The 18,386-nt window shown below is 47.7% G+C and overlaps 2 protein-coding genes across 2 annotated transcripts; one reads left to right on the top strand and one right to left on the bottom strand.

Moving 5' to 3' along the window:
- Positions 1-8,669: 8,669 nt before the first annotated feature.
- LOC125758211 (protein D1-like) lies at positions 8,670-12,949 on the top strand. The gene is made up of 2 exons (XM_049415154.1): positions 8,670-9,157; positions 12,668-12,949. Exons 1-2 carry the CDS (start codon positions 8,672-8,674, stop codon positions 12,947-12,949), a joined length of 768 nt encoding a protein of 255 aa, XP_049271111.1. The 5' UTR covers positions 8,670-8,671.
- A 1,863-nt stretch (positions 12,950-14,812) lies between these two features.
- On the bottom strand, positions 14,813-15,409 carry LOC119388722 (protein D2). Its single transcript, XM_037656152.2, has one exon. The coding sequence runs from the start codon at positions 15,407-15,409 to the stop codon at positions 14,813-14,815; it is 597 nt and encodes a 198-aa protein (XP_037512080.2).
- Between the last annotated feature and the right edge of the window lie 2,977 nt (positions 15,410-18,386).

Raw genomic sequence — 18,386 nt, 5'->3', positions numbered from 1 at the left:
CTTTCGTGCCCCGGTGGAGTCGCGTACAGGTCGTTACATGACGTCAGCATGCCGAAGATGAAGGTTGCACGCTTTACGGCGACCTGCCAAAGCTTCCGGTTGAACCTCTTGCAGTTGGCGGGCATTGGTGCCGTTCCGTCATAATGCTCGGCCAAGAGACCCACATGTTCGCTTTCACCTGCTCCTGTGCATCGTAGAATCCGGAGGAGGTCGGCAGGAAACGCCACGATGGTGGTGAGACCGGCGTACCCCGGGCAGGTGCGAACAGACTCGAGCGTCCGGGCTCCGGCGGTGACCTCTGGATTCCGAACAGCCTCTGAACATGCCCGACGTCTTCAGTCACCGTAGTTCTCACGCAGAAGGCACGGCCCAGTTGCAACGACTGTAGGGTGTCCGAGATCCAGCGAACAAAGCTCGGTGCGTCCCCAAAGCCAAGCCTCGCGAGCGACACCTCGTGGCTCTCGGGGTCCTTGGACGTGAACGAGGAACTCTTCGGAGACTGGCGTTCGCTTATTGGGGATCAGCGGAGCAGCGGATCACAGCCTTCACTTCTTCCACGTCGACTCCTCGAGACATGCTGGCTCCTCCGCGGAATGCCAAGCCGGCGTGCCTGTCTTCGAGAAAAGTTCTGACCGAGAACGGGCTAATGGCGAGGCGCTACTTGCGTTGCACTCGGCCGAGGTGGATGTCCAGAAGGAACGGCCAGAGGAACACCCTTGTTCGAACGAGTCCTACTGCCGAATGTCAGCGAACGGCACGCGCCGCTCGAGTCAGCACGACCACAACATCACCTTCTTCTTCGTCGTCTTCTCGTAGATGAACGTAAAATTTAATGTTAATTTAACTTAGTTGTTTAGTTTCTATATTTCTTTTATTTCTCGCTTTTTTAACATCGTTTTTTTTTGCTGCATTACATGGGCCCCTTGTCGACGACCCTGACTCTGGCCGTAGTGAAGGTGGCAAGGCGCATTCTCACCTCCGTACTGAAACGTTCCGTTTGCCGGTGCTGATCACGGAGGCCACAGTGATACACCAGAAGTTATTATTAGTTCCACCACTGTACATTCGTTCCCATGTGTGTTAAAATATGTGCTATGGCTCTCACGTCAAATTTTCCCCGCTCAGTAACTGACCTTTGTGATTTAAACTTTAAACCGGTGCATCAAATAGCCGTGTTAAAGGGGCAAACCGATGGGCTCTCTATTTTCTAATTACCTCAGGTTCTTAACTTGTGCTAGTAAAGCAAAGAGGGCATTGCTGCAGATCGAGTATATGCGGCCGTTTATATGAAGAGCAGGTGTACACATTCTTCTTTCTCTCTCTCTCTCCCTCTTTCTCCTTCAACATTTCCTAATTTTCTTTCCCTGTTTGACACCGTTCCGGCAGTGCAGGGTAGCCAACAACACATACACCTGGTTCACCAACCTGCAATTTCTAGCTTTTGTTCTTCTCTAAATCAGAGTACTGAAACGTTGTGGCATATCGTCCTTATCGAACGAGGGCCGCCAAAGCGGGCATTCAAACCTGCTACCTCTTGGTGAAACAAAACGACATGTTGCCGGGCTAGCCGGCGTTTACTCGAAGACATTTCTTAGCGCGAGGACACATTTATATATGCAGAACGTTAACAACGAAACGTCGCAGATAATCAATGCTGGAAACATTAGACAGTTTCGGCAGAGCAGCCGCGTTCTCTACACTTTTGAGTCAGTGCAGTGTGTGTTGTATATGAAAGAAGATGAGGATGGTCGCGTGGGGACATGAAATAAAGAAGATGATGTTCAGGCATCGGATGCATCGTTTCTCTCTGTTCTAAATACAACAGTGTGCTGCGTAGGGTTCACGCTTCTTTTAAGCGTAACTGGCCAAGACCTAGTCAGATTGGCTGAAAAACGACGGTGGAGAAGCAAGTGGATGCACCGTCACGCTCCGCTTATTAATCGGCTTTACCGCGGAGCGAGAGACGCGTTATACGTTGGTAATACGTGCACATGCTCTCACGATTGGTCTGCGAACGCGCACTACCGGTCGCGCAACGCGTTTGCGTGGAAAAATACGGGTCTGACCAAAACACATAGTAAATGTTCGGCTTCATAAACTCTGTTCCACTATATGTAGGGCAACAGAGGTGGCAGGGGGACACACGTGAACTTCGCGCTTGACGCCTTGACGCCACTCTGAGCTAAATAATAGAACGCGCCAGTAAGGAGCTTTAGAATAGGGTACAAGCTTTGCGTTAGCGTTTGTCGCCACTGAGCCTACGTCGTACGCAATTCTCTTGCGGTCCCCCGTTGAAATAGCGGGCGTACGCAACGAACGCTACCTTTTCGTACGCTATTACAAATTATATCTCCCGAGTGTTTCAATGGCACGTGCGGTACGTAAGTGGAACTCTTTCTAGAAACACCGTTCGTAAACTGAATCATTAAAACAAGATTGAATAAAGACGATGTTGCTGTTATAACAGCTGATAACTACCATCGTCTGACATTAAGCAGGACACGGTAACTATTATCAGTCAGCGCTAGTAGTATACAAGCAAATACGCTAGTTGATCTCGGTATTCACAGCGCTTACGGTGTGCTGCCGAGACACCCTTCAGTCGAATGTTGGTACAGATAAACACTTTAATAAACACTTCATCATCAAAATTTCTGTACGCATTGACAATTCTATAAGCGTCTGTAGATCCAAGTCAGGGTTTGTAGCCAACATTCCACACGAGTTACTGCGGTGGCTTCAAGGCTTCAAGGTCACCGCACATCTTACTTAGAAGTCGCGGCCCAGTTGCGACAACTGTACGGTGTCCGGAATACTACGGAGAAAACTCAGAGCCTCAGTAAAGCCAAAGCAACGGTTGCATATGGCACCGAGGTTGCGTGCTTTCTGAGGCTGCCGAATCTCTTGGCGTAACTATCTTGGAGCTTGCAGTCATTGATGCCATTGCTCAGGTTGTCGGCCAGGAGTAGGCTCAAGTTGGTATTCACCTGCTCCAGTGCATCGTAGAATCCGGAGGAGGTCGGCAGGAAACGCCACGATGGTGGTGAGACCAGCGTACCCTGGGCAGGTCGGAAAAGACTCGGCCGTCCGGGCTCCGGCGGTGACCTCTGGATTCTGAACAGTCTCCGACCATACTCGATCTCTTCAGTCTCCGTAGCTTGCATGTAGAAGTCACGGCCTCGTCGCGACGACTTTACAGTGTCCGCGATCCAGCGAATAAATGTCGACGCGTCCCCAAAGTCAAGCCTTGCGTATGACACCTCGCGGCTCTCGATGTCCCTGGACGTAAACGAGGAACTCTTCGGAGACGGCGTTCGCTTAATGGTGATCGGCGGAGCGCGGATCGCAGCCTTCACTTCTTCCACGTCGACTCCTCGAGACATGCTGTCTGCTCCGCGGAACGCCAAGTCGTCGTGTCTCAACTGGTGGATCAGTGCGTCCCGACAACGCGCAAATGGCGAAACGCTAGTTGCGTTGCACTCGGCAGAAGAAGGACAACTCCAAGAGGAACGGCCAGAGGAACACCCTTGTTGGAACGAGTCCTCCTGCCGAATGTCGTCGAACGGCGCGTGCCGCGCGTGCCAGCACGGTGACACCACGTGGACCATCGTCTTCTTCTTCGCCTCTGCAATGGTTGCGTGGACGATCATGAAAAGTGACGTTCTATTCATCGCGATTTTCTTCCTCTTTCATCTTTTTTGAACCTTTGTGGTTGTGTCCTTGAACTACCTCACGACATTATTTATTTTGCATTACGACCTAACTTGTGTGTAGAAATTTGTGCTATCGAGTCAAGTTTGTCCGGTTTGATGCTTTACAAGTGGATATCAAAATGGTGGAGCGAAGGTAAAATATAAAGATAGAGAGATGTGTGACCTTTATATTATATTCTACAGGTCGCGTGACTTCTGGGCCCATTACCACGTGGCTTTGCGCTCTTTTCATATGGATCAAACAAAATCAGTATACGGGCGGTCAGAGCATAGAGCTACCGGATACTAATCAAGTGACGCGCGTGCTTTCACGTAGGCGTACCGCAACGGTTCGTACCCCTTGGAGTCGTCCGGCTCGCCGGCCGGCTGGTCGCAGAGGCTGCTGTTCGAGCACTCGCTGGCCAACTACCACGTGCCCGGCTTCGACCCGTGTCCAGATATCGTCGCAGCAGCTGTTCCCGTGCTGCTCACCGCGGCTCTCGTTGCCAAGCCCAAGGTAATGAATGCATCCCGAACATTTCTCCCGGTACTCGATTTAAATTCCGGGTCTTTTTTATTAGTTTCTTTTTCTTTTCTTTTTTTTTCAAGTACAGTGTCTTTCAGAGCTCTTCCAACCGTATTCCTTAGCGGGTTACTACGATGTCTATCGTTATTCGAGTTCTTAAGGAAAGAGTTCTTTATTAGCAAAAGCCAACCTCCGAAATAAAGTTCTGATGTCGGAATTCCTGTTTCACTTAGTTAAAGGTTACTATAAGTTAGACATATCACGTATACTTAATTTCTCTGCCAAATATGCCACAAGGTAGAGACACGCATTTACAGTAACCTTTTTATCCGCCCGTAATAACACTTTAAGTACTCGTTTTTCCCTAGGACAATTACCGAATGGAATAAACTTTCTAACAAAGCTGTTTCAAAACCATTCTTAAGCCCTTTTGCTGCGCATCCACTAGTGATTACCTGAATTTCGTTATATGTGCTTGTGCTTATTTATTCGAATCACTGTAGCGATTATCCTCCAGTAGTGATTATCTTGAATATAGTGCTGATTTTATTATATGACCTTGTGCCTGTTTATCGTAAACAATTTTTTTTCGAAAGCGTATACTTAACTCACCTGTATCTATTCTTGTTTCTTTGCCAATTTGTAAATTCAGCAAATGCGTATCCACTATGGTAAAACCATGAGAGAGGGTTGCACTATTCATAAATAAAAAATGAATAAAATAAATGCATACGCGTACGCGTGCGCAGGGTCCTCCATTAGTAAGGGAAAAGTTCCGTCGAAGCGCAACTCCCCCCTCCCCCTCCACTCTTCCCGACCCCCTCCCACTGACGATGAGAACGCAGTGCAAAGTCAAAGCATTAGCGGGGACACCCCCCCTCTCCCACCCCACTTTCCTGTGCCCGCGCCTACGATGATTTGAACCAATTCCGAAACATGACGAAAGGTTAATCTGTTACTTTAGCAAAGATCGGATATTATTATTGTAGCACAGCGTTATAATAATAAAATTCTCACTAATTCCTCCAAATCAAAAACTGAACTTTCATCATTTCAAGTAAACTCTGGGCTAAGCTAGTGACAATATTTACCTGTCCTTCAGCATGGCATCTGTTGCATAGTAGGCGAAAACAACCCGCAATCGGAAATTCAGATCGTGACTCAGGCCAATCCTGGCAGAATACAAGTGATCCACACATAAAATCATAAATCATAAAACATATTTTGCTCACATACGTACGGCTACCTTCCGTTTCTTAATATATTCAATAAACGCGCGCAACTAAAGAACACGTATAAGGGCGAAACGCTGCCGCGTCAAGCTGCATGGCGAAGCGACGCACGGCCCTGTCGTGCTTTCTCTCCGTCTACGTAAACATGCCATTTGCGCTTGTTGAGGTTTCTCGGTGTTTAGCGAAAAGAAGAACGCCGCATATATCCGGCTGTGGTCATGCCGTGTCCAGCTTTTGGCCGGAGGCGGTTATCTCCGCAACGATCGGTTGTGTCCAGCGCTGGGCCGGGTCGCGACACGCCTCACAGGGATGCGCGCCGGCCATGATATATGCCGCCAATATTCCTGTCAAACAGCATCGCCCTGTGTGTGTACTATACGGTTCCGGCTGTGGCGGTGGCTTTTATTGCCGCTTCGAGTATAACCTGAAAATAAAAAGGACGAGAAGTTGTCAACACCCTTACGCTGTCCAGGGACGGCCGTTTGTCTCTCAGCTGGACGGCGATGATAGCGTATTTATTGCCTTTTTTTTTCATGTGTGGTACGCTCATACACCGCTTTCCGTATCCACGCCCGTTTGATACCTTGAGAAGCGTAGACCTTTGGGCCAGTTGGTATGGTTCCATTTTGAAAAGAAAAAAAGGTAAGCTGGTGAACAGCTCAAGAAATATATTAAACAATGCGATACAGAATGAACAAGGGATCGAGGACAGAGAGCAGTTTTTATATAAAGGCATCGTGAGTGTTACACAGAAAAAACTGAAAAAGAAACTGGATACATAACTGCTTATTGACAAAAATGGATTGTGCTGATCGAGTTGAGAAAAAGCCAGATGCATATCGTAGCAATTTTCGGGAATTTTTTATTGAGTCGCTGTCGCGAAAATACGAAAGAGATTACTTTGAAAACCGTGACATCATCCTAACATTAAGGTGCCGAAATGTCTGGCAGGGATATCAGAAAGCGAATCTTTGACCTCCCATTACACTTTTATAATTGTCCTCTGGTGGCAAAGTTAACGACTACAGAGTTCTGAAAAACTAATTTATTACTCAAAACTGATTTACTGTCTCACTTTAGTGGCCCTTTACTATTTTTGTTCTCATCAGATTCAGAGATCACCAACCGCGGCGGTGTAGTAATTGTGGCGCTTGTCTACTGAGCCGAAGGTCGCGTGATCGAATCCTGGCCGCGGCGGCCGCATTTCGACGGAGGCACTATGGTGTAGGCCCGTGTGCTTAGATATAGGTGCACATAAAAGAACCCCAGGTGGACAAAATTTTCCGGAGTCCTCCTCTACGGCATCTCTCATAATCATATCGTGGTTTTGGGACGTAAAAGTTCAACAACTGTTATTAAGGCGAAAGACTTAGATGCCCCATCAGACGTGAAAAGTGACCGTCGGCGTCAGCGGAGTCAACAGCAGCGATGCAAAAATGTGATAGCGTCCCACTGTGACGTCATCTTGATGTCACAGGGTGACGTCATCATGACATGCACAATATGACGCAGTCACACGACATAATCGCTTGGTCTTAGGTGGGCAGATCCCGGGGGCACCTCAGATGTAGAAACCTTGCAATTCCTCCGATCCTGGAGGCAGAGTAAAACAACTCTAGGTGCAGAAATGTTTCGGGGCCGGGGGAGTCAATATAATGGAAGTGGAATAAAAAGAAAACGAAGATGGCTTTCGCCGTCGAGTAATCTTAAACTTATGCATAAGGGACCCTCTGAGTTTTACATCCAGAGATCAATGAAGTGCGCGCACCCTACATTGTGCCTTTGTAATGCGCAGCCGCTTCTTCCGTCGCAGGTTTTCATAGTGTTCCTGAACACAGCGACTATTGCCAACGTCTTCGTACTGGTCGCCCTCATGCTGACCGGTTTCTTCAAGATGAACGCCGACAACTGGACAGCCGGAGCGGGCTTCTTTTCAAACGGCATCGTCGGGGTGAGTTCTTTGCTGCTGAAAACACGGAACCACGAACGACATCGAGGACAACGACAAATACGTCTCTGTTGGAACAGACGGTCTAGTTTTCTTCCGTTTCCTTTTTCTCATTTCTACCAGATTTTCTCACGAAGGGTGTCTATACTTGCCCACCTGTCACGCATAAAACGTGTGAACTCAGATATCCGAATGAGTATTTTATTATTAATATTTAAGTAATATTACAAGCATATAATATACAGAAGGAGGTCCCATAGTGAAGGACTGTATCGGGACCTCCTGTACAAATAAAAAAAGAGAATTGCGGTAGTTTACAATACAAAGCAACAGTAACACAAATTAGTATTCAAGCAAAAAAAAAAGTGCAGAGAGCATTAACAGAACAAAATACACAACTGATTACATACATGAGCATGATATTAGCATATCACATGATAGCAAGCAAAATTATGAGGAAAGAAAAACAGTAACAGGGCAGTTTACTCGCCTTTATAAAGAACACTGAACAAATTTTGCAAACTTTGCAAATCAGAAATACTTCGTAAAATTTTATCCCCATTGGAATCATGAAAGGTCGCGTATTAGGGTTATTGAAAAAATGACCATACAAACTTTAAAGGCGTCTAGTTCGAACTATCCGTAAGATTGGACCGCTGATGTTTCCTTGTGGAAAACTTTCACTGCATCACGCTGAAAACCGCACCTGGATGACATAAGCTGGAATCCATCCAAAACTTCGGGTTGTTTGCGTGCTTGCGCGTGTATATGCATACATGCTTTTGTGTGCGAGTGTGTTAGTTCATGCTTGGACGTAACGCTCGTCAGGTTTCGCGTTTGCATATAATTGCCTGGATTCGAATTGATGGATGATATCTCAAATACGCCGTGAATGTTTCGTGTGGGTTTATTGTGAAGTTAATGTTTGCCGTTCTTTCATCAAAAAAATCTTTTTTGAAGGAATCGTCTTCGTAGGCCACTTTCATCCATATTCTGTTGCGTGGTGCGATGCGTAAAGTCCGACGTGCCAGGTCCTATTTTTGGCCGAAATGAACAGCGTGAAAGGCAGAACTAAACAAAGAGAAGCGACAGAGATGAAGATTACGAACTTCCGGTCACACGTAAACTTCCGGTATCTAGTTCCGCTCTTATAATTCACTTCAGGTTTCATTATTTTCATTATGAGGATAACCCGATTTCGGGTACGTGCCATGCGCTAAAAGAACATGAGCGTCATCATCATCGTCGTTATCACCAAGAAGAAGGAAAAGCGATGGCGTCGTCTCAGTGGAGTCGCCCAGCAGGGCTCGTCCTCGTGCTGTCCCTGGTCGTCCACCCATCGCGTCGCGTCCTCGTCGCGGGCCAGGAATCCGATGTCAAGGAGAGATTGGCCAACCTGGTGTACGACGGCATCGTCGAGGATCTCACGCACTTCGCGCCCGTCGACGTGCTCTACGTCTACTACAAGAGGGGCGTCAACGTCGCGATGGGCAACACGCTGAGCGTCTCAAACACGTCGCGTCAGACGGAGGACGTGAGCTTTAACGCGTCGCCCGACAACTACTACACCGTCATGCTGGTCGACTTGGACGCGCCGAGCAGGTCTCAGCCCAGCCTGCGCAGCTACCGCCAGTGGCTCGTCGTCAACGTGCCGGCTACGATGAACCTTCTGGATGGAACGACCGTCACGGAGTACATCGGTCCCCGGCCCGCTCACGACACCGGACTGCATCGTTTGGTGTTCCTTGTATACTCGCAGGTATATTGAGGCGAAAGCCTGAGATTCTTCATCGAACGCGAAAATTGACCGTCGGCGTAAACACAAGTGTTGCAAAATATCATCACGTGATGACTTCACCACATGTCATCACGACGTCACTTATCGCCAAATTTTTTTGCATAATTATGACGCCGCATGGTGACGTCATCTCACAAAATCGTCGATTGGTCAAAGGTGGGCCGATCACGGAGGCTGTGCGAAACCAGGTGACGTGCAGAAAGCTCGCAATGCATCCGATCCTGGAGGCAGCGCAAAACCATGTTAGGTGCAGAATGCTTTCGGAGGGGTGTGGGGGAGGTTCAATGCATTGACTGAGACGAAAAAAAAAAATGACGATGACTTTCGCCTTCGAGTCGTCTTAGCCGAACGCATAAGGAACATAAGGAGTTTTTCCTGCTGCATAAACTGGTTGAGGTTTAACTCTTGTAGTCTTTGTTATTATGAGTGAAAGTTACGTTTGACTTGGTTTCGCAAAGGCTGTGCACGCAGTGTTTCGTTTAACCTTCGCCTGGTCACGTGGTATCGCAGGGGCCAGGCTCCGAGCGAGCGCATCTGCGACGCTTCTCCACATCGGGTAACGTGGCATGACGTCACGCTTGCCACATTTGCGCTCCGGCGACTCAAGGTCATTGCGACGCGATGGGTGACCTTTGGAGACATGGAGTAGTAGAGTTTCCGCTCTAAAAGCATGTTTCATTCCTCATTCGTGGGGATCGGTTACAACACGACAGTGAAAACTTGGCTTGATAGAAGTATTACAGCACATGTTCGATGTTAAATACAAGAGCATATATTTTCGCAGAGTGTAATACAGTTGAATTGTCTATATATATTTTTACTATTCGTTTGTCAGTACACCAGTCATAACGAATCACTAAGCACACATTCTTGCGTCAAGCGCGCACCTGAAAAGCCTTGCTCAGGGTCCTCGTATACTGCAGCATTATCACCGCGGAGCTTGCCGAAATTTATAAGCCACTTATAGAATTTTTTTTAGCGTTTCCGCGTAGAATATTACGTCTGAGATAAAGGTAATTCGCAGTGGTCAAAATGCTCTGGCGACAGTGTGATAATGAATCAAATCTAGTAAATTTAGACAAGAAATACTGACGAAATCAGCAAATGAGGCTATCACATTTCACAAGTGTGTGTTGAATGGCATCTGGAAGACGTTGCGCACTGCACATTGCCTTCATCAAAGCAATACTGCTTATTGTTCTAGGATGCTAAGTGCGGAGTTCAATGTGTTAGGGACAGCTGCATAGAGCCCTTCCATAGTAGGGTACAGAGTACTTCGAATCATTTCCCTTTCTATTATGATTAAGGTTGTAACTATAAAAAAAACAGTTGAGCCGTTCTGAGTGTTCTTTTTTTATATAGCAGAACAGTAATCGGCACTTATAAAGCGTGTCTTTCAATACTTTAGGGCCGCGCGCCCGGTACTTCCATGCAGCTCACGAACGGCGTGCGTGCCATCAGCGTGGTATAGCATTCATTACAACAAGCGAGCCAGAATACGATTATTATTGCGTGACAGAAAGACGCACCAAAAGGTGCAACCGTTTCTCGACTGCAGTTTTACGAGTACTGAGTACTACATCTGCGCTGACCCTGTGCGCTGGACTGTTGTTATCATAATACTAATATCAGTGCTACTCGTTTACTATGACTGTTGCTGCTATAAGAGATGAGAAATTCTTGAGCAGGGGACGTCGCTGGAGCCAACGTATCGACAAGCGGTCTTGTCTTCTTCAAGGCTTCAACCTGCCCCGCTGATCTAGTGATTATGGTGATCGACTGCGGACCCGAAGGTCGCGAGATCGAGTCCCGGTCTGCGGCGGCCTCATTTCGATGGAGGCGAAATGCTCGAGTCCCGTGTACGTAGATTTAGATGTAGAGCGTACGTTAAGGTACACCAGGTGGTCAAAATTTCCGGAGCCCTCCAATAAGGCGTCCCTCAACCACGTTATCGAGGTTTTGGGACGTAAAAACCCGTCATTTATTATTACTTCTTCAAGGCTGCAACTTGAAGAAGACCGTTTGTCGAAATGTTGGCCTCAGTGACACCCGTGTTCACAACTTTTTCGTTTCTTAAAGCTTCCATCTTCCCCCGAACTGCTTTCTGCCTTCATTGCGGCTATATCACTTCGATACTATACTATACTGTACTGTACTATACTATACTATACTATACTATACTATACTATACTATACTATACTACACTATACTATACTATACTATACTATACTATACTATACTATACTATACTTTTCTTGGCAATGAAGAGAAAGCTACTGGGGCGGAGCTTCTTTACATGTACAGCCATGAGCAAAAGCATACGGACCACGGAAGGGCGACCCGAAATCGCTGTCTACGCCGTCTAGTCGCGAGCCGTCTGCTGTAGGGAGCATCGCTTTGATGGAATAGCTGTCCAGAGCATTACTCTGACGGAATTCGTCAGAGAAATGCTCTCGACAGCAGACGGCTCACCACTAGACGGCGCAGACGGCAAAGGTATAAGGACGGCAACGGTACGTATACGTTTGCTCACGGGTGTACTTCTACGCGAAGTGGTCCGGTATGGCGCGCGTCTCGTAACGCTGTGGAAAGTGATGACTGAGCGCACTCAGCGTTGCATACCGACGCAAACGCCGCGTAACGCTTAAAATACACGTAAAGAGGTCTGACCTTCTCACGCGTGCAAGACCGCAGAGTAAAAACGCATAAAGTGAAATATATATGCAAATATCTTACTGGTGTGTGCTACCTTCTGTCTCAAAGAGCTACGTGTAGAAAATAACGGAGCAGTTTTTATATCTCACGTAAAAAATATAGCGGTAATTTTGGAACTATACATTCAATGGCGGTGGGATACGCGTGGCTTGGCTCTGTAGCCTGCACTTCATTGCCAAGAAAGTATTCCACGAGTACAGTTATATATTGAAACGACAATACCGCCAGCATGATGGATGGATGGAAAAACTTTATTTCGTCAGAAAACAGTTGGGGACGTTTCCGTGTTAGATGGCCATCAACCCAAGGTTGACGGCGACCTGTGTGGCCCACTCCACGACCCTTGTCTGGACGACTGGGTCTGAGCTGGTCAACACGGCCTCCCACTGCTCGAGAGAGGGATCACGCATAATATCCGCCGGTGGCGGCACCATGCTACATTCCCACAGTGTATGGTCATAACTTGCCACTGCCTCGCACCATTTGCATTGTGGCTTAATCTCCTCCGGGTATATTTTTGCTCAACACGTATGGGTTGGGAAAAGATCGCGTCTGCAGTTTTCTCCAGACGCATTCCTGCGCCTTGGTCAACCGCTTGTGCGGGGGCGGATAAAGCCTCTGCTCTAGTTTATAATGATTGGTGATGTCGTGAAAGGACACCAGCCCATTTCTCGCGGATCTCCCCGGAACGGGTGGCTTGAACAGTTGATTCGTGCCGATGTATCGGCGTTCATTCACGGCACAACGTTTCGCAGGGCATGCGACGCCTGAACGCGCACGATCTGGTGGACAGTGCGCGTTCGCAGTTCGACGTGCGCGCTTTCGCCAACGCCAACGACCTCGGTGATCCGATCGGTATCAACTACTTTCTCGTCGAGGTGCGCTCGGCCAGGCCTCGAGCAGGACTCGCGGCAACAGCACACTCCATCACAGCTGACGGACTACTACGAATGCTTTCGCTGGTCTCGCTGGGCCAACTAGCCACGCGATGGGCTTGCGCCGTGACGATATCTGGAACACTTTTGCACTGTTTCTGATAGCGCCAAGATTTAAAAGAACTGTTCATAATAAACGCAGTTTGGACGTTCGATGTTCTGCAAAAGAGAGTCTGAAGTATACATGAGGGGCGTAGCCAGAATTTTTTTTCGGGGGTTGGGGGTGGGGTGAGGGCGTTCAACTAACATTTATGTATGTTCGATGTTCGTGCGTGTGTTCGTATGTGTATAAGTGTGCGCGTATATCACACGCAAAATTGAAAAATTTCAAGGGAGACTTCAACCCTCTCCCCCTTTTACGCCGATGGAATACAAACACCTTAAGAAAAAAAAGAATCAGTTGACTTTCTTTTTGCGAGTCCTGACTGATTACTTATATGACTTCCTTAAAGAGTTACGGGGACTCTTTTTTTAGAGATCATTATACGATCGCCGGAGAGTTGTAAGGCCCAGCAGAGAGCTGCTTGTCTTACGAAATCCAGCCACTTAAGAGCCAGGCGTTTAGCTTCTTGTGAGGCCCAACTGACGTGCCTAGGTCACGAGGACCAGCTACTACTTGTGAACAGGGATCGGATATGGGCACAAACTATAAGACATCCTAGACATCTTAGACTGAGACATGATCATCATCATCAGCAGCAGCAGCAGCAGCATCATTATCATCATCATCATCAGCCTTACTACGCTCACTGCAGGGCAAAGGCCTCTCTCATGTTCCGCCAATCAACTCGGTCCTGTGCTTGCTGCGGCCATGTTATACCCTCAAACTTCTTAATCTCATCTGCCCACCTAAATTTCCGTCTCCCCTTCGCGTGTTTGCCTTCTCTTGGAATCCAGTCAGCTACTCTTAACGACCAGCGGTTATCTTGTCTAAGCGCTACGTGCCCTGCCCATGTTCATTTCTTCTTATTTGATTTCGACTAAGATGTCCTTAACAACCGTTTGTTCCCGGACCCACTTCGCCCTCTTCTTGCCCTTAAGGTTACACTCATCATTTTCCCTTCCCTTTCTCGCTGCGTCGTCCTCGGTTTAAGTTGAACCCTCTTTGTAAGCCTCCAGGGTTTTGATCCATAGCCTAGGTGCCGGTGAGATGCAGCTGTTATATACCTTCCTCTTGAGGGACAGTGGTAAACTACCATTCATGATTTGAGAATGCTTGCCAAATGTGCTCCACTCCATTCTTATTCTGAGACTAAGACAGCGGAGTCTCATTTCGAAGATTATCAACTCATTTAGCATCATCATCATCATCATCATCATCATCATCATCGTTTCGTTTATATATTTATTCACTCCCCCTCTTGTCACGTGACCTGAGTGACGCCTCCTCCTCCTCCTTCTCCTCCTCCTCCTCCTCCTCCTCCTCCTCCTCCTACTACTACTACTACTACTACTACTACTACTACTACTACTACTACTACTACTACTACTACTACTACTACTACTACTACTACTACTACTACATTGCTTCGCCCTTGAGGCAAAACTGACTTCTTTTAATGATTCACACAATTGACAGCTTTTGCAGGGGTTGACTTAACAAAGCCCTTTCCCAACCCATGAGAATTTATTCTGTTTGATTTGCGCCAGAGGCTCAGCTTCTCTTCAGACGTACTGAGCGACGTCGCTCGATCCGAAGACCAGATTTCGACGAACTTGTTCGGAACTTTTCATTCGAAAAGTTTCGCGACACGCTTTGATTTCTGCGAAGCCAGCGCGCTCTTGAATATACAGCCGTTCATCGCTCTTCGCCCGGGAAACTGCCGCCTCTTGCGCCCTTCCCGCCGTCAAGTGACCGAGATTTGTCCCAGGCCGTGACGTCAGCAGGTACAGCCAACTTGGGTCCTCGCGCTCGACCCCCAAAAAGCCACTTGCGACGCCGGCACCCGACCACGCCGCTTACTACTACGACCTCTCGCAAACGAAGTAGTTGACGGCCAGCGGGTCTCCGAGCTTGTTTTGGGTGACGAAATGGTTCAGGTTGAACATTCCGCGGGCGTCCGGCACGCTGGCGTCCCTCTCGGTGATGCGGTTGGTACCCTGGGAGTACACTATCAACGCGTAACGATGCGGGCCCGTTCCTTTGGGTGGGCTCGGTCCGGCGTATTGTGTAACCGTGTCCCCGGCCTTGACGTCGCAGCTGTTGGGCACGTTCAGGACGAGCCAGTGGCGCCAGTAGCGGAGCCGCGCGGAGGAACGGCTCGGCGCGTCCGGGTCGACCATGACGACCGTGTAGAAGGCACTGGAGGGCCCCTTGAACGAGATGCTCTCGGGCGCCGCGCTCGTCTGGTCGCAGGTGAGCGTGTTTCCCATGTGAGCCTCGACGCCGTTCTTGAATTTGACGGCGAGCACCTGCTTGGCGGGCTTTGGGATCACGTCCGGTACGAGGGCCTCCATGGCGCCCAGCGTGGCCGCCGAAAGGGACTTCGTCGGCGGCGGCGACGTTGCCGGCGACTTTGAGCGCTGCGGGGCGGGCTTCTGGCCGACCTCGGTGGTGGCCATGTTTGTGGGCTCCTCGTCGAGGCTCTCTGACGAGGACTCAGTTGACGTTGACGACGGTTCGCCGGGCTGGTGCGGCGACGCGCTTACCCGTGGGTCTCGCGCGTCACGCGAGCGCTGGCCGTAACGTTCCACGGTTTTGCTTGCTTGCTTATTCCTCGATACTGGCTCCTACCCACTACGGGTGATTTTGGCAATGTAAATGTAAATGCAAATATTAAGAGATTAAGCAGGATAAAGTGAAAATTCAAGTTTTTGAAATAGGATAAGGTAATTTTACTGATGCGTTTAAAATAAATAAGCAAAAATGCTATGAATAGGGAAATGGCTCTTATAGCACACAATTAAAATGTTGTTTTTTCCCGGAGTACCGAGAAATTGATTCTGATTAATTCCGTAACAAGGTATTCCTTCTTGTGTCACATAGGAATTCACAGAAGGCTCCACAAACGTTCCTCTCGCTCTAGTCCAATGAAGCAACCCCGAAGGATAGAATATTCTGAGTATTTATGGAATTCATAAATTTTAATAGCATTTTCAAGTACTTCTTTTATTTGATTAATGAATCGGAGACAGCTTAGTAAAAAACGGTCGATGTTTTCAGGTTCTTTACAGCTAGAAAATAGAGGGGATGGCACCAGAGCACACCTATTTAAATAAAAATTTAGCGGTAGTATACGGCATCGTAATTTTGGGATGGATACCTCCAAGTGACTAGTGGGACACCATTTATTATCCCATTTCGTTTTTTGCGGGGCCGAGTGGCGTTCCGCGTTGCGCTGTGTTTCGAACATTTCGGTAAAGAAGCTTGCGCCTTTTAATTTTTTTACAAAGTGTATGCACGCGGTGTATAGCATTTGTACTTCAGCGTAAGGTTAATGGGAACATTCAGAATAGTTCAAGAAGTAAGCGCTGAAGCTTTGTTTCATCTTCCTAGATCGCTGTTCAGTTCGCCAATTCATCACTTAGCATACACCAACCGTGGCCTCCGCGAGCAGCTCCGGCAACGCGCGCGGGAGCTAATCGCGGAGGCCACGCACCAGCGTACATTTGGTCAGAGTGCACTGGTTAGAGTGTACTAGAACACTCTAACTTGGTCAATCCCGCGCAGTGGATACACATCGGTTTTTGAAATCATCACCATTCTCACGATTATCTTGTTGGTGTCTGCGGTGACGGCAAGATGACTTGAAAAACCACCGTAAAATACAGGATGACAACTGACCGAACGGGGAAAAGGCCATTGTCAACAGGAACTTTTCGAGCATACGGTAGCGACAGTGGAAAAGGGACACCTTGTTGACGTCCCAGCCATCAAAACACATCCTGGGCCGGTTAGCCGGTCTGAGAGGTTGGCTGATTGGTTGTTCCTTAGTAATCTGGCGAAATCCACCGCGGGGGATCGGCCATGAAACGGGCGGTACCTTGTTTTAGAAATGAAATTGCTTATATTCTAAATATGTGTAGAAATAGATAGTTTGCTGTCTAGCCTCCCTGTCCTTCCGACTATTTCTTCTTTCCTTCTTTGGAGACGTTCTAATTTATAAAAACTTGGAAGGAGGAGACGTTAGGCGGCTTGTAAAAAAATTGGGGGACGCTTAAGCTTCGCCTTTAAGAGTTGAACGCGATAGCGATCACCTGCCCCTAGTGCGCAATTCGAACACTACGAGTGTTTAACAGAATGCGCGCACTAAGGGGTGTGCCTTATGTAATGGGTAGCATGCTTTAAACCAGGGGCAATTATGCGCGAGAAACTTTTTCGAAGTTGCGATGCACCCACTACGTGGTCTTAAGGGAATACGCGCAGTAATGTGTGTGCCTTTTGTAATGGGTGGTTGTCTTTAAGCCACCAAGTCGTCGTGATATTGACATGGTGTGACGCCCGATGGTGGTAATATTGGTGGTACGCTTGTACTACGCAATATTACTGCGATATTACATCTCGTACTGTGACACCTGTATACATGACGCGTATTTTTGGAAAGTATGAAAGTTGCTTTCAATGCAGCTCCAAGCAGTTCTTTGTCTGTATTCAATTGCTTTCAAGTGCTATCCTATGTTGAATAAATACCATGAAAGAAAAAAAAAGGCGTGGCTGTGTTGTAGAGCACCTGCTTGCCACGCAGACGGCCTGGGTTCGATTCTCACTTGGACCCAACATTTTTATTATTTATTTTATTTGCAGCTTTTTCGATTTTTCGGTCACGGACAAGATGATGATTTTTCGCTTACAACCAACGGCGCCGACGCCGATGGCGGAATTTATGCGATACGAGCTCTTTAACGCTATCGCGTTAATATCAATGCCCAGGCACTCCGTACAGATGGTTCGTACAATAAAGTGGGGTTTGCCCAGTTTCTGTGGTACGTACGTTTTTTTTGCCCGTGGACGACTTCTTTACATTTAGTGGACCAGTGGTGTATAGTGGGGCTTGCCCAGTTCCAGAATGCAAGCGATCGCGGTGTAAACATGCGTAGGGCCCTCAAAGCGAGAGTACGTAATTCAGTGCGAATAAAAACGATGGCGCCAGCGGTAGACGTAATCCGCTGTAATCACTATGGCATATTTGCGCGTACACTGATTTTGATGGAGCACCGTTGGCGTGATGCAATGCGCGAAAGGACCTTGTTGAATAAATAATCCCATGGCGACAGCGAAGACAGCTTTTCCTGCATAGTATACTACAGACATGTAGTACATATATCTTAGAAAAAGCACATCCAATGTTTTTCGGACGTACTGCTCTGAAAATTTGCAATTAAGATGACACTATATAAAATCTTGTGCCTTCAGCAAATCACACAACCTCAATAAACAACATACCAATCAAGGTCCTATTCAATTTCAAAAACAGTACAAAGTCATTGTTTATTAATTTCCTGCTTAGTTGCGAAAATTTAGCGCGGCAAAACAGCGGAATGACGGTGAAACTGGCGGCGGGAAATTTTCGTCTTCCATGCTGTATGTTCTTCGTGGAAA

The sequence above is a fragment of the Rhipicephalus sanguineus genome, chromosome 4, assembly GCF_013339695.2.
Source record: "Rhipicephalus sanguineus isolate Rsan-2018 chromosome 4, BIME_Rsan_1.4, whole genome shotgun sequence".
Classification (NCBI taxonomy): domain Eukaryota; kingdom Metazoa; phylum Arthropoda; class Arachnida; order Ixodida; family Ixodidae; genus Rhipicephalus; species Rhipicephalus sanguineus.
This window is presented reverse-complemented; position numbering and strand designations above follow the sequence as displayed.

What these genes read in the sequence shown, in the direction of transcription:
- LOC125758211 (XM_049415154.1), top strand. Translation starts at nt 8,672, where the DNA reads ATGGCGTCGTCTCAGTGGAGTCGCCCAGCAGGGCTCGTCCTCGTGCTG. An exon ending in TGTTCCTTGTATACTCGCAG is followed by an intron (nt 9,158 to 12,667) that starts GTATATTGAGGC and finishes AACGTTTCGCAG; the next exon opens with GGCATGCGACGCCTGAACGC.
- LOC119388722 (XM_037656152.2), bottom strand. Translation starts at nt 15,409, where the DNA reads ATGGCCACCACCGAGGTCGGCCAGAAGCCCGCCCCGCAGCGCTCAAAG.